Source organism: Hyaena hyaena, unplaced genomic scaffold (genome assembly GCF_003009895.1).
Source record: "Hyaena hyaena isolate Hyena2069 unplaced genomic scaffold, ASM300989v1 scaffold_285, whole genome shotgun sequence".
Classification (NCBI taxonomy): domain Eukaryota; kingdom Metazoa; phylum Chordata; class Mammalia; order Carnivora; family Hyaenidae; genus Hyaena; species Hyaena hyaena.
The window spans coordinates 896,695-911,968 of NW_024080917.1; the positions used below are offsets into that span (position 1 = coordinate 896,695).

At 63.4% G+C, this 15,274-nt stretch overlaps 1 protein-coding gene across 13 annotated transcripts in view; it reads right to left on the minus strand.

The window, feature by feature from the left end:
• TSC2 (TSC complex subunit 2) overlaps positions 1–15,274 on the minus strand; it is a 33,399-nt gene that overhangs the window by 5,154 nt on the left and 12,971 nt on the right. For 2 of the 13 annotated variants that reach the window (XM_039246594.1, XM_039246597.1), the window contains 16 exons: positions 13,140–13,262; positions 12,014–12,120; positions 11,670–11,820; positions 10,313–10,435; positions 9,716–9,850; positions 8,220–8,409; positions 7,303–7,396; positions 6,800–6,902; positions 6,521–6,615; positions 5,240–5,368; positions 3,814–3,978; positions 3,500–3,652; positions 3,252–3,364; positions 2,578–2,772; positions 1,326–1,529; positions 684–752 (listed from right to left, as the gene is read on the minus strand). In XM_039246594.1, the coding sequence (XP_039102525.1) occupies positions 684–752; positions 1,326–1,529; positions 2,578–2,772; positions 3,252–3,364; positions 3,500–3,652; positions 3,814–3,978; positions 5,240–5,368; positions 6,521–6,615; positions 6,800–6,902; positions 7,303–7,396; positions 8,220–8,409; positions 9,716–9,850; positions 10,313–10,435; positions 11,670–11,820; positions 12,014–12,120; positions 13,140–13,262 (2,149 nt within the window). The remainder of the gene's footprint in view (positions 1–683; positions 753–1,325; positions 1,530–2,577; positions 2,773–3,251; positions 3,365–3,499; positions 3,653–3,813; positions 3,979–5,239; positions 5,369–6,520; positions 6,616–6,799; positions 6,903–7,302; positions 7,397–8,219; positions 8,410–9,715; positions 9,851–10,312; positions 10,436–11,669; positions 11,821–12,013; positions 12,121–13,139; positions 13,263–15,274) is intronic. The other 11 variants (XM_039246599.1, XM_039246604.1, XM_039246598.1 and 8 more) reach the window with 6 other exon arrangements.

Below are 15,274 nucleotides of genomic sequence, written 5' to 3' on the forward strand. Positions count from 1 at the left end.
GGGGGGGGGGGGGGGGGGTGAGAAGCAACTGGGGTTAGGCCAGCCCGCGGCCGCCACGCACACAGCCCCACACGCGCACGGCCTGTTAGCCGCCTGCTGGAGCCCGTCTCCACAGTACCCTTTCTTAACTGGCTCCCGTCCACACGTGGGGACCCAGGTGGGCCCAAGGGCCGTGCAGGTGAGAACCCCCGACCCTTGCCGGGGCCTGGGAGCAACGGGCCAGAGGCTGGTCTGCAGGGCCTCCAGCCAGCCCACGACGAAAGGCAGACACGGCCCAATTTGTGGGTGCACAAAGCCAATCAGACCACCAGAGGCCAGGGCAAGGTCAGCTGGGTAAGCCCCAGGGCCAGGCTCGCCTCAAAGAACCGTCCCCTGCCAGCATGTGTGGCTCAGCTGCCCAGTGTCACATCCCGAGGTGTGAAGTGAAGAAGCGGCTGTGAGGGCCCGCCCGACGTGGGGACAGAGCTCAGCCACGAAGGGCACGTGGCAGAGGGGTCCGCCGGCCAAGCGCAGGCATTCTGCACAGACGTCCTCATGCGAGTCGGGGCCCTGCTCCCCGGGGCACGGAGCAGCTCTGGCAGGATCACGGAGGGTACGCGGATGGGGGCGAGGAGAGCGGCATCTACGGGGCAGAGCGGTGCTCTGCAGCGAACACTGCTTCCCTTAAAGAGACACGCGAGTACCTGCCCAGGAAATGCTCCTGTGCAGCTCTCCTTGGCAACTGGTCTGGTACAGGGAGGAGAAAGAGGCCACTGCAAGGGAAACCGCGAGCGGCCAGTCAGCGGAGGAGAGACTACGCACAGTCGAGCAGAGGAAAGGCACCACTAATCCCACACAGAGCCGGGGCCTGGAGAGAGAGAGCGGAGGGCCAGCGGCGCCCGGCTCTCCAAGCTGCCAGAGCCGGCGTCTGGGAGGGGAGCGCGGCCCTGCTCCTCACCAGAACGGGTCCTGGGCCACGGGGAAGGCCGGACGGTGGCTGGGAAGCTCCGCGGCAGCAGGCGAGGCACGGGCACGCGAGCGCAGGCAGGCTCAGGCGGTGTGCTCGGCGCATCCACACCCGCACCCGAGCAAAAGCGCGGCCGCCCGCCTGGAGCCCGGGTCCCGGGCGCTCCGAGGAGAGCGCAGGGCAAAGGCTTTCGGGGGCTTTGCTGCGCCCGCCCCTGCACAGCCAACTCGCGCGCGTCGGGAAGAGGGGCCCTTTAGCGGGAGCGGGCCCTGCTCCCACGTCAGGCTGTGGCGCGAGGAGAGCTCAGGGCCCCCGGTCCGGGCGCGTCCGGGCAGCGCAGGGGAGCTGCACTGGCGGGTGGGCTGCGGCCAGCACCCACCTGTGTTAGAACGCGGGGGCGGAGGGGGCTTGACGGAGCCGGCCGCCGGCACCGACAGCGACTTGTACAGGGCCGTGTCGCGACGCTCCTTGAAGCGCTCGGCGGCCATGAGGGCGTTGGACAGCTCCTGCAGGGGCATGTTGTCGATGTCCGAGGAGAACGGGCTGAGCGGGTTCTCCAGGCTCATCAGCCAGCTGGTGTTCCCTGCAGGGGGCCGGCAGCAGCCCTCAGGCGGCGCTCCACCCCTCCTGGCCTCCCCACCCCCACACAGGGGCGCCAAGGCCACACGGGGCAGGTGGGGGTCGCCAGGGCTCCCTCTGCTCAACCAGGGAGCGAGAAGGGAGGGGGAAGGCTCTGCCAGCGGCAGGCCCCGGCTGGCCCTGATGCTCCCTCCCAACGCGGCCACACCCCCAGGTCAAGGGCAGCTCCGTGCGGCGGTCACGCGCCTGACGCATGAGCGGGAGGGCCCCGGCTCACACTGCTCTGCGCCCCAGGTCAGCTCTCACGCCCAGGCCGAACCCGGCAGAGGCACCTCAAAGAACAGACCTCACCGAAAAGCTTGGAGGAGGCAGAGCTGGGGGTGCTTTCTGGGCTCTGACCCTCTCCCCACAAGGCCCGCGGGCCAACACTTTGACTCGACCTTCCTCAGTGAGTGTCCTCACATCGAGAGCAACTCCCTTAACCCCGACCCGCCTCCTCCTGCCCTACCTGGGCCTTCTCATCCAGGCTCCGGCCTCCCCCCTGCCGGCTCCCTGACAGGACCCTGGGCCCACAGCCTTACTGCCCAGGAGGCTCCTCAGGACCGGGCACCACATCCTACCCTGTCACCGCTCGCACATGGTGCCCAAAGTGGACCCCAGGCCCTGGTCCTTGGCTTAAGTCCTTCCTTTAACGCCTCAAATCCCCACCACAGGCTGAATCGTGTCCCACAAAATTCCTGTCTGGAAGTCCTAACCTCCAGCAGCTCAGAAAGCCCCCCGTAAGGGAAAACAAAGACTCTTGCTCCCTCACCGGAGCCCCCAGGAGCAGGAGGAAACGGAAGCTGCCCGCTCTGCGGCCCTCTGTCAGGGAGGCCATCCCACTCAGCCACCTGGGTCCCCGCTCCGCTCGCCGTTCGGGCATCACTGAGCAGATGCTCCCTCGGCCCAGTCCGCCTGCCCCTCCTGTGCATCTAGAGCCCTCGTGGGTAACGGTCCCACAGTCACCGCGTGGTGACAGAGGCCCAGGCGTGCTGAGCGCGGACCGTGGGTACCTGTGGGCCTCCGGACCAGGATCTCCGCCCAGCCCTGGGTCAGCAGGGGCACGTAGGCCGCCAGGCTCGTCTTCTCCTGGGCCGGGAACGGGGCGGCAGCTGAGGCCCTCTCAGACGTGCTGGCTGGCGCGGTCTGTGCACCTGGGACATGGGTGGCCGGAGCATCCAGGGCACCAACGCGAAGGCCGTGGCCGCCTGAGGAAAGGGAGGACAGGAGGGCTGGTGACCACCACCTGCCCAATGCAGGGCCGCCAGCGCAGAACCGGTGCCCGCTCCACCCAGGGCCCGGCAGCCATGAAGCCCCCCACCGGCGACCAGAGGCAGCCCAGCCCTCCGGGCATGGCCCCCTAATGGGGTCAGCCTCGGGGGGCCCAGGGAAGTAAGAAGGGGCCCTAGCACTGCCCCCACCGTGGGACCACGGCTCATCCCAGTTACAGCAAAGGAAAGCTCCAGGGGCAAGCTGAGCGGAGGACCGGGGCTGCCGAGGCTTCACAGGAAACACAAGCCACGAGAAGCTGGTCGTCGGCAACAAGGGGTCTCGGGCCAGAGCTGTGCAAACGGCACACCGCCCGCCACACACCCCTGTGGCGAGGGCTCGCAGAAACGTCCCCGCAGTCTGTGCGAGCACGCAGACACGCGGGGCCCCGAGGCGGCGGCGGCGGGCTGGGGCTCACCGGACATGGAGCGGACGCGGTCCCGGGCCCCACGGCACACCTGCTGCCCGGCCTGGGACTCCAGCTTGGCAGGCGCCTCCTTTGTCTGCCTCACGTGCACGCCGGGGTCAGAGCTGAGGACAGGAGGGGCCGCGCAGAGCGTGACCGAGACGCCTCACGGGCTCACCCTGGCATGCACGTGCCACGCCAGCCTGGGCTCAAGACAGCCAAGGTCACAGCCCGACAGGCGGGGGGTGGAGTGCACTCACGTCAGCTCCGGGCTGCCCTGCAGCTCTCCGGAGTCCAAGCCCAGCAGTGACCGGGTCCCGGTCCCCACGCTCGTCGTCACAGTGACCAGCTTGTTCCCAACCAGCCAGGTTTTGGTCCTGCCACCAGCCAAGAGGAACTCCCCCACCGGGGACCTGAAAGCACAGGAGCTTCAGCCACCGCCTTGCCCGGTGGGCATCGAGGCTCCAAAGGCACCCTGACCGAGTCGCGCCTGCAGGAAGGAGCCCCGCACGCCTTGCCCGCCATTGCCACTCTGACCGAGGACAGTCACGGAAGAAAAGAGCCCGGCCCACACCTCTTGGGGACCGCCGTGAAGTTGGAGAACACATATCTGGCCATCATGTCCAGACACGTTTCCGTGAGCTCCAGGTGGAGATTTTTCAAGTTGTCGTCAGCCTGGGCCATCGAGTTCTCATCCGCAGACCCCAAGCTGGCACTTGTGAGGGACGTCTGGATCCTGCTGGAGGGAGGGGCCCGGCCGGGTCAGGTGCCCGCCGGCCCCTCCTCTCCCCCCAGGGGCCAGAGCTGGAGGCATGCATGTGCTGGGGGGCCGCGCCCACAAATGCCCCACCAGGGCACAGGGCCAGTGGAGCCACGGCCCGGCAGACGGCGCCGACACGTCCTCCCGGAGAGAGGAGGGCAAGGCCTCACGAGAGACCGATGTCCCCTCACCGAAGCGCAGGAGTTAGGGGACGGCTTTGTGGCAGAGCCCTTTAGTCATGCAGAGATGTGAAGACCCCAGACACACAGGCAAAGATTGCATTCTGCCCACGGGGCCGCCTCCCGATGACAGGGAGGCTCCGGGGTTTGTGTGCAGCTCTTCACCCTCAACTCAGGCCACCCCAGCTCTGTGCCCCCAGTGACCAGAAGAGGCTTACAAGGGCTTAATTCTGACACATAATGTCACAGCCTCTTTGCCACATCCTGCTTGTGATAAACTTGGCTAGAAGAGAGCAGAGAGCCTCACTGACCCACCCCCAGCCCCCCAAACCACACTTGACCGAGGCCGGCCTGAGGCTGGAGCCCAAGCCAAGGTGGCATCGAGAAAGTGGGTCTCCTAGACCTGAAGGGGCGGCCTGGGGAGACTGCCCCCCCACCCAGTCCCACAGCTCAGTGCAGCCTCGCCTGGTGGGTGTGGTGACCCCCAGGGGCCACACTTGCACTCAGACACAGCGGGGAGCGTGACCGAGGCCACGCCCCCTTGAGAGTTCTGCCTCCGCCCCCGCCCCCAGAGCCCGTGCCCTTTTGGCTACAACAGAAAGCAGACTTTCACTGAAAGAAAGCTCCAGAAAAGAGCCCACCCGGGAGAAGAGGAAAGCCAACGCCTGGAGCACGTCCCCGCCGGACCCACGTGGGCGCTGCTTTCATTCGCAGAGGCCCTTGGGCCCTGGGACAGGCCCTCGGGCAGCTGCCACCGGAGGCCTGGGTTTCTCAGCTACCGCCCTGCTTTGGGCTCCTGGGCCAGCCTCTAAGGAGGCCGAGCGGCCCGCCCGTCTCGGACGAGGCGTGGGGACAGAATGCAACCTTCCCACCCCCACCACCAGGCTCCCCGGGACCGAGGGCTGGGCAGGGCCCCTCTCCTGCTCCTCCAGCTCCGGCCGGGCCACGAGGTCATGCAAGCAGCCCCATGCACCGCCACCCGGGTGCTCCCGCCTGGCAGTGCCGCCGCACGGGCCAAGCTGCAGGGTCCGGCCCCACCCCCCCCCGCCAGCGCCCACTACCTGCGGACCACACGCTCAGACACACTGACGCTGCGGCACCGGAAGGCGTCGGCTGCACAGCTCTCCTGGAATTCTTTCACGGGTGGGGAGTTATTCAAGCCTTGTTTTGGGGGTCTGGCTATCCTCAAACTACCAGGTGAGGAAGGAAGGCCCAAGCCCCAGAGAGCCCAGCTCCCGGGAGGGGAGAACAAGCCATTGGAGGGATGAGGAGGAAAGGTCACAGGCCACAGAGTCAGGATGGAGAGCCCGCGGGGGAGATGAACAAAAAACCATGCCAGAGGCCAGTTAGCAGGGGGAAGAAACAGAAAACAAAAATGCATGAAAATACATCTCGTAAACATAACTGAGAAAAAGTCACGGTACCAAAACAAAGACCATTAGTGCAAATAAAACGTGTATGGAGCGCACCGCACGGCAGATTCCAGGCTGCGCTGACCAGGTGCCCCCCCACCCCCACCCCGCGGCCGGCACCACCCAGCTCAGGGAGCAGGGAGCGCTGACGCCCCAAAGGTCACCACTCAAGAGGCCGGTTCTTAGTTCAAGGTCCCGGGCCCCCAGCGACCTGGACCTTGAGAAACCAGATTTTAACATTAGGTCACACTGACCTGGTCATTCTGGAAAATGCCGTACTCCCCCCAGGGGAGAACTGAAAAAGCTGGGGTGGAAGGCGGGGGGGCAGAAAGAGGAGTCGCCGTCGGGGTGAAATGCAAACGAGACAAGGCCTAGCACGGCTCTCGGGTTTGGCAAAAGCGGCTGTGACAGAGGAGCGTGTCCCCTGATTAGCAGTGGGCTGGACAGCAAGCTCAGGAGGAAGGGGACCCCGGCCCGAGGCCCGCTGACTACAGCGCCCTGGAGCGCCTCCTCGCCCGGGCCAGGCACTCGGCTTCCCAGGAGCCACAGCTGCCCTGGTGCAACCCTATCACTCAGTGGGCGGAGTCAGACCCAAACCCAGACACCCTACAACTGGCACCCTGATCCCGTCGGCAAGTCCGCGCTCGGTGCTCCGGTGGCCAGGACTGGCTGCAGGTCACAGCTGCCGGCTCGGGGCCCAGAGTGCTGGCTGCTCCGGCTAGACGCGGGCGCCAGCAGCATCACAGGCCCTGCCCTACCTCATCGCCGGGACCCCGGGCGCCCGGCACGGCCTGCATGGGGGCATCGCCTCGGCCAGGTTCTGCTTCTGCACGCCAGCCCCGGGCCAGCAGGTCAGCCCAGACCCCACCGTGCCGGTCACAGCCCACGCTCACGGACCCACCCCGGCCCGTGCCCTCCGCAGGCCTGCACCTCTTGGGCCTCTCGTTGAGACTGGTGCTCCGCGCCCTGAAGCTGTCCTTCTCCGGGGTGTCGTCAAACGACAGGAGGACATTGGAGCGCAGGCCCTGGCAGAGTGGAGCAGACCTGAGCTGCAGACCGGTGGGGGTTGGGGGGGGTGCTGACCCCCGTGTCTCCTCCCGCGGCAAGCACAGCACCTGATGATGGCCCCCCACCCCCGACTGTGATCCCACTCTAGCCAATGGTGAAGCAGGTCCCACCCGGCAAGGAGTCCGGCCTCTGCTGGCCTACCTTAGTGATATAAGGAACAAAATCCTTCCGGAAGGGCAGGCGGCATCTGATGAACCACATGGCTATGACGTGATGGGCCAGGCAAACGATGTACTGATTAAACCTGAGAAGGAAGGGAAGGGGCACAGCTCTGCATGGCCCCCCGAGGCCAAGGTGCCGAGCTGAGCACAGAAGGGAGGTCCGGAGGCCACAGGCCGGCCCTGGGACAAGGACCGGCATGCAGGGGCACCTGGGCGGCTTAGTCGGTTAAGCATCCGACTCTTGATTTCAGCTCAGGTCATGGTATCGCAGTTCGGGAGTTCGAGCTCTGCATCGGTCTACACTGGCAGCACGGAGCCTGCTTGGGATTCTCTTTTTCTCTCTCTGCCCCTCCCCCACTCACTTGCACGTAATCTCTCTCAAAATAAATTATTTTTTTTAAAAAAAGACCAGCACCCTTTCTGCTTCACAAGGCCTTGGGCTGGCCCAGGTCACGGGCAGGAAGGACAGGGGCCGGCACTCACTTGGAGGGATTGGTGTACGGCAGGGAGATGGCAAACACACTTGCGTACTGCTCGGCTGCGAAGTTCCTGTAGAGGTGCGGCAGCCTGGCCAGAGCTGCAGGGCAGGGACACAGCCGGTGAGGGCGCCTGGGCCATGGCAGGCCCACACCTGTGTCCCCAGGGTCCTGTGCTATTTCTGAAAGCCACCCTGACCGAACAGGGCTGTGAAGGAGTGAAGGTCGCAGCCCCCCTGAAAGTGACCTTCCTTTGGCCCTCAGCTCTCTATTCCGAGGGTTAGAAAACCATGGTCCCCGGGCCAAATCCTGCCAGTGGCCTTGTCTCCACGGCTCGTGGACTCAAAATGGCTTTTACATCTTTACGAGACTATCAACAAACAACACATGCAGTGGAAGCCACACGTGGCCCTTTACAAAAGTGCTGGTGGCCCTGCTGTGCTCCCACCACCCACGCTGCAGAGGGCCAGACAAGCACTAGAGTACTGTGGAACGAAGGGGTGGGCGAGGCACCCCGGCTCCTGCGAGTCACAGTCTGAGATGTGTACGGGCACTGTGGTGTGTGTCCTGAGGGCAATAAAGAGGGCGCTGTGAGAGCCAGGGCAAGTGCAGGCCTGTGTCAGGCAACCCAGAGGCTTCTGTACCATTTAAACCAAGACTGAGGGTGAGAACGGAGCCAGCCACTCGAAGGCTAGGAAGGAAAGCATTTAAAGCTCAGAGATAGAAGGGTAGAAGGTGCAAAGGCCCTGAGGCAACAGAGCACGGCAGATCCCAGGTGCTCCACGGGACGCACCACGTCCTGAGAGAGATGGCAAAATGAGCTCAGAGACATCACCACAAGTTATCTGGGGTAAGTTGCAGCCCCAAGCCCAAGGGTCCACCGCACACTCACACACGATGACAAGCACAGAGGCAGACGCTTACTTGAAAGGAATTCGAGGAGTGGAATAGCCATGCTGGCTGTGGCCGAAATGTGTGTGAGCTTCACGACCAAGACCGGAAGCGCCTTGATGATGATGTCCGGCATCTCCACGCTGCAGACGGCCAGGGCTACCACGCACTGGCTGGCGCAGCGGTAGATCAGGCCTTGCTCCAGGCAGTACACCATCTCCCGCTGGAGGGGTGGCACGGGGGCCTCAGACCCAGCCCACCGCAGGCTGGCCCTCTTTGCCCCTGCCCCTGCCCACACACAGCTTCGTCTCCCCTCCCCTCACTCTAGAATGTTCTACAGAAGAAGAGACCAAGACTTAGGAAAGACAAGTGCCTTGTCCCAGGTCCGTTAGCACTTAGCAGTGCAGGGCCAGGAGCAGACCTCACCTGAGGCAGACGAGCAGCTCCACTCAAGCGTTTCCCGACACTTCCGACCAGCCAACGCCGGCAGGCCCCCCGGCCCCTGAGCCCACCCCAGAGCCGGGACACGCTGGGCCCGTTACCCCTCTGGCTATGGACACCCCGACTGGCTGCCTATTACAGGGGAGATTCCACTGGAGACAGCAAGACCAGCAGAGGCCCACACGGCTCTGGGCAGCTTCCCACATGAAGTGCATGCCCGGACCCGGGAGGAGACTGCTCCAGCTCAGGCCGCAGCCTCAGGCCCAACCACTGGGCAGCTCAGGGCCCTGTAGAGGATTCCAATTTCCTGAGGCCAGCCCCATCCTTGAGAAACACCCTGGGCCTCAAGGGTTCGCAGGAGGCCTTCACCCCAGCACGGCCTGCTGCCCAATGGTGCACAGCCAGGGCGGACCAGGCCGAGCCACACAGAAGAAGGTATAGTCAGGGAGGGAGGGGACAGGAAGCAGAGTGTGAGCTCCTGACCTTGCCACGACCAGGGATGTGGGCTCAGAGCGGCCCAAGTCTAGTCAAGGCCCCATTCCCTGCTAGCAGTGACCGTGAGTGGACTACCTGACCTAAGACTTCAGTTCTCTCACCAGGGATGACAGAGTGACCGGGACTTTAACTGAGAGAGCAAATGTGACGGCAGCACAGGCCTTGTGGCCAGCAGTGGGGAGTAAAGGAAAGGGGCGCTGCCATGTGCTTCTGTACCTAACAACAGACACGGAGGCGGACGGAAGTCAGGCGCCCCAGACCCTACGGCCTGGCTTCTCAAGACAGGCCCAGCCTCCACCAAGTGGCTTAGCACCTGTCCTGAGCCTGGCGCCAGGACAAGGAGGCAGGGCTCCACAGCGAGGAAAGATGCGACTGCACATGGGGTGGACAGTGGGCACTGCAGTTAAGCCCACACCCCTCAAGGAAAACTCAGGAGCACCGTGGCCACCGGGGAAGCAAAGCCAGCTCCCTGGCTGAGCACCCACCTGGGTCATGAGAAAAACGTCCCACCCACGTGGCTAGAGCAAACATCCTGGGGCCCAGGGCTCCAGTGCCAGCACCGTGCACTCACAGGTCCCTCTCCCACCTGGTACCTGTCTGGTTTTGTCCAAATAGTTGTGGTAAGAGATTAATGCCGTCAGCACGGGAACCACGGCCAGGTGCAGGTCGGTCCGGGAGAAGCCTTCTGGGGTCCCTCTGAGCCGCTCCAGGGTTCTGGGGCCGGAAAGCTAAAGACCAGGCCCAGATGTGAGGCCCTGGCCGACAGCCAGGCAGCCTGCTAGGTGGCCGAGGACGCAGGGGAGCCCGTGACAACGCAGGCCTAGTGCGAGAAGGGCTCGAGAGCCGGGGGCGGGGCCTCTCCTACTTCCTTTTCTGGCCAACGGTCTGCCTTCTAAGAGAAGTGGGCGGCGGGGGTGCCCACGCTGGCGTGCCAGGAACAGACTGGAGAGGGACGAGCATGTATGGGAGCCCCGGCGAGGACAACATGGGCAAGGACTCAAAATACCACGTTTGGCTCATGAGCCCCTCACGGAGGCCTCCAACTCTCTGCCCTGAGCTGGGAAGGAAGGACAGGGGCCCCACACACGGTGTGTGCTGCAGGCAGGGGTCTGTCTCTGAAGGAAAGGCCGCTCATGCTTCCACACTGGCCCCCCAGGCTCTCACAGCCCCACCGTGGATGGTGGCGTTACCATGGAGCACAGGGCAGAGGACAGCTGGTCGACACTGCACGGGGAGGTGAAGATGAGGACCTTGTAGCGCAGCGACTCGGGCAGCTTGCTGAGCACGAGCTTCAGCACCTTCCAGTCCGTCTCCTGCAGAAGAAAGGGCCGGTCAGCGGGCACTGTCTGGACCCTGGAGAAAGAAGACACGTTTTCAGGGCCTGAAGCTCAGTCTGGAGCGGGGCAGCCGCATGGCCTCTGGACCCGCTCTGTCCCTGCAGCCCTCAGGGGCATGCGCCCCTCCGAGAACATTCACTCCAGTGTGACAGCGGCCACCTCCCTCCCCCACCTCCCGCAGAGGCCAGGCCGAGCTCAAGGCCCAGCGCACAGCCAACACCGCCTCTCCCCTCTGAGCCGGCCCTGGAACTCCCCACACCTGTCCCCCTCCCTATTCACCCGACAGTGACCCGCAGGCTGCCCCGAGGTGCTGTGCCCAAGGCGCGCTGATGAATGCCCACCCAGAGCACGGTGAACACACAGCGATAAGCTCATGTGCTAGCTCAAAGGAAAAGACAGCTGGTGGTCCTGAGCAACCCACAAGCTCAGATGCCCAGTGCAGGGCCCAAAGCCACCCAGGCCGCCAGCAGTGAGGAAGCCGCGGTCGTGGCCCCACTGGAACGTCCCCTGCAAGACCACCTGGTTAGGGGACACCACCACCCACAGGCTACAATGGCCACCAATTCTGAGAGCCGTTCTCCAAATCCCACCTGTGACCCTTGGGCCTTGAAACTCTCACAGGAAGTGTCCGTCGGCCCCCGTTAGTGCCAGTGCCCAGCGCCCCCAGGGAAGGTGCCTTCCTGCCTGTGGCCTTCGAGGCTCACCTAAGCTGCTGCAGGCTTGCCAGGCCCACTGTGGCACACTGCTAGCCACATCACCTCTCACCGGACCCGGTATGGGAACAGGCCTCCACTCTTCCGCCTCTGGGTCACGGCCCCAACTATGTGTCCCGTGGGCAGAACTGCACCTCCCCGGCCTCTGGACTCCACTCACTCCTGCCGCCGGCACCTCTCACCTGCCCCTCCAAGTACCCCCAACCGGAGGGACACGCCCTCGGTCTCCTCCTGAGACACACGGCTGCTGCGATCCCAGTTACCTGCCTACATACCCTCACCCGACATCAAAACCGTCACCCAGAGGCAGGAAGGTCTCCTCAGCAACTTGCCCAGCTCCACGTGATGGCTGCACACAGCAGGTGCTCCCCACTATGTGCAGGCTGGCTATGGGGCGAACCTACCAAGGTCACTGCTACAGAGACAGGCACCAAGCCCTATGGGCGGTGCCAACCATGCTGGGTGCCCTAGCTCCGCGGAGGGACCAGACCCCACACCTGCTTCAAGCACTGCAGCAGGACTCGGAAGAGCAGGGAGTAGGGCAAGGAGCCCAGCCGCACAGCGGGGCCGGCAGGAGCTGGGCCGGGCGTCCCGGTGGGAGGCGACAGGGGGCCGCTGGCCTTCTTCTCAGAGCTTCTCTCTGGCTCCCTGTGGAGGCAAGTGGTAGAAGAAATGAGGGCAAAGCCACCACTCCACAGGGTAAGCACAGGCACTGGCCCCCAGTCCCAGCCCACACTGCCATCAAGACGGCTCTGGACATTCCACAGACCCATGGCCACCCCCAGGGCATAGAGCAGCCCACTCCACGCCCCAAAACTGGGGAAGCAGGGCTGACACGCACATGGAATCACAGACGCAGTAGGGGCTGAACCTCACAGCCCCATCCTTGCTGGGGAGGCCCAGGCGGTGCAGCGAGTCGGCCCTCAGCAGCAGCAGGAAGTCAAAGGCCTGCAGAGAGAAAGCAAAATCCAACAAAGCAGGGACAACACTGGGCCGGCCGCTCACACCCAGGCTCCTCTCAGGAAGGGCCCTTCCCGCTAACAGCAAACATGCTCCATCTCCACTGTGCATACAGCAGCATGGGTGCCGAGACAGGCGTCCCAGACTCCTCTCTTGGAGCCCGTGGAGGCGCGCCATTCCCACAGCAGGGGCAACACCGTGGCCTCACGCCAGGCACAGTGGGGCCTGCCCGGGACACAGAGGGAAAGGATACCTCACAGGCCACCTGGGCAGCACCACACAGCCCAGAGTGCCAAAAAAACAGAACCCTGATTGGCCACTGTCACTTCCTCGAATGAACAACAGGTCACTAAACTGGGCTACCCAAATGGCAAGGGGGCTGCCCCATACGTGGATGCGCTGGAAGGGACCAGCACTTCCGACCCAGAGACCTTTGCGCAGAGGTGTCCTCAAAGCAGGCGCCCCTCCACACCTGGCCCGGCTCCGCCCCGCCCCCCCGCCAGCCCCGCCCTTCCGCGTAGCCCAACCCCCTCAGCCCCGCCCCCGCCTCGCCCCACCCCGCAGCCCCGCCCCTCCTCCCAGCCCCGCCCCTCCTCCCAGCCCCGCCTACCCCCAGTCAGCCAGCCAGCCCCGCCACCGCCTAGCCCAACCCCTCAGCCCCACCTCGGCTGCCCCACCCCGCACACAAACAGAGCTGACGGGCTGCACAGCCTCAGCAGTGACCCCGCTGTGGCTGCACCCCATCCTGAAAGGCGGTGCAGTCCCCTCTCTCTGCTCACATGTGAGGCCACTGCAGGGCTCAGACTTGGACCCTCAGAGGCACAGGCACTGCAGCCACAGCTGGCGCTAAGGATGGAACAGTCTGCCAAAGTCCCCTCCTGGGACCACCTGCCACGTCCCCAGCCTGAGGTCCCCGAGGTCACCAGCAGGCCCCCAGAAAGTGAGCATGGGCAGCACTGAGGCTGCTGGTTCCGCCACAGCCGCCGACAGCCAGCTGGCCGTCCTACCTGCAGCCGGATGCTACTGGCGATGGGCAGTGTGTAGCCGTGCTTGTAGTGGAGCTGCAGGTGGCTGACGAGCGTCTCGTACACACGCACCGCATGGCTGGCAGGCAAGGCGTACAGCTTAGTCTGCAGAGAGAGAGCGCAGCTCACTCTGAAGGCAGCCGGCTGAAATGCAGCCACAGAGCCAGCACCCACCGTGCCAGGAACCAGACAAGCCCTCCCCAAGTAACTGGGAGGGGTCTACCATTCTCTGGAAGGCACAGACCCTCCAAGCCACTAATTCCAGCCCAGGGACTTCATCCCATGGACACTCCACATGTGCACACTCTCGGTTATTGGCAAAAAATCAAGGACAACATGTTCACATCATCAATGGAGAATCCGCTAATATATCAGGAAAATTTGTCCAATGGCTCACCACTCGGCAACACATGCGACGAGACCCCTGTGGGCTGGAAGCACATTCCCTCCGCCACTAGCAAAGCGGGACAGACCAGGGGCAAGCAAGGCCCCAGGTGCCCCAGGGGATAAGGGGGCCCATTTACCCAGCCACCAGGTGGTGATCCCCACCTCGAGCCCCCTTCCTGCCCCGCCTGATAGGTGAGCCAGGGAGAGGCCAGGTGAGACTTTGGTGTGGGGGCTTCAGGGTGGGATGGGCCATCCTACGGCAGAAGCGATCCAGCCACAACCAGAGGGACCCCTCTGTGGTCTATGGTACTCGAAGAGAGCAGTAGAAGCCTCAAACACAGGTCACTGCTATTCTTTTTAAAGACAACTGATTAACAAAAACAGGTGGAGGGAAGGAGGGAGGGAGCTCCAGACACAATGTGACGACACACGGGAGGGTCCAGAGAGGACAGGACGGCTGCCTGCCTGTCCTGCAGGAAGGAGGGACAAAATCTAACTGCTGTGTGTATGCCGCTTGTTTTAAGCAGATGCTTGGATGAATTTTTCATTCCACAGAAAGAAAACAAAAGTGGCCTGGCCCAGGACTTTGCCACAAATAGGAATCGGAGTGGGTCCGCGGCCCTGCCCTCAGGCCTCCAGGGCTGCGATCCCAGGAGAGATGACAGACTGCCTCTCTCATTTCTCTGTGATGGGGCCCTGGGGGCACTCAGGCCACAGGCCCCTCATACCTCAGGGCAGCAAAGAGGGCTAGGCCCCCCGTGATGGGACACCAGGGAGGGGCTGCCCAGCTCTTCTCCCACACTTCGCGCATGTACACTGGATCGTCATCACAGGTAAGCATTATGGGAAATTGCTATGCCCTTGAATGTTTTATGAATTAGAAGTTTTTGAGGCAACGGATTCAAATACTCTGCTCTACAGGATACTGACACTGGCAAGGAACCTCAACGGACACTGGTGCTTTGAGACGGGCGGCAAGCCCAGGCGGAAGCTGTCTAGGGCATGAAGGGAGGAGGCCATGGCACCAGCAACCCTCGGGGGCATAGGGGGACAGCCGTGGCACAGGAAGGCGAGGGCACGCTGCTACAATTGGGGGTGAAGAGCACACGCCGACCCTCTAACTAGCAACCAACTCTTGTCCACAACATACCAAGTTCTCTTACAATTCAATAAAAAGACAAAAGACCCAATCAAAAATCGAGCAGAGGATCTGCACACACTTTTGCCCAATCAACACACGAAAGGCTGCTCATCACAGGAATCAGGGAAAAGCAGATCAGGCAGCACTTTATGGGCACCAGCGTGGCTGCGGAGCAGAACAGGAGTGTCGCGGAGGATGCGGAAGCGGCGGAGCCTCCCACACTGCCCCGGGAATGTCAGACGGAGCAGCCCCGCTGGAGGGCAGTCCGGCGGTTCCTCAAATGAAGCACATAGTGTCTGACCCAGCGATTCAGCCGCTAGGTGTGAACTCTAGAGAAATGAAAACCTATGTCCACGCAGAAACTTCTATGTGCGTGTTCACAGCAGTGCGATTCACAAGAGCCTAAAGGTGGAAAGAACCCAAGCGTATATCACGGGATGAAGAAGACATAGACGAGGCACACCCGCACCACGGACTGCGTGGTGTGAAGGGAGGCGGCACGGACGCCTGCTACCATGTGGAAGAGCCACGGGACCCCGTGGTGTAGGATTCCGTTTCTGCAAAATGTGCACAACAGGCAGATCCACAG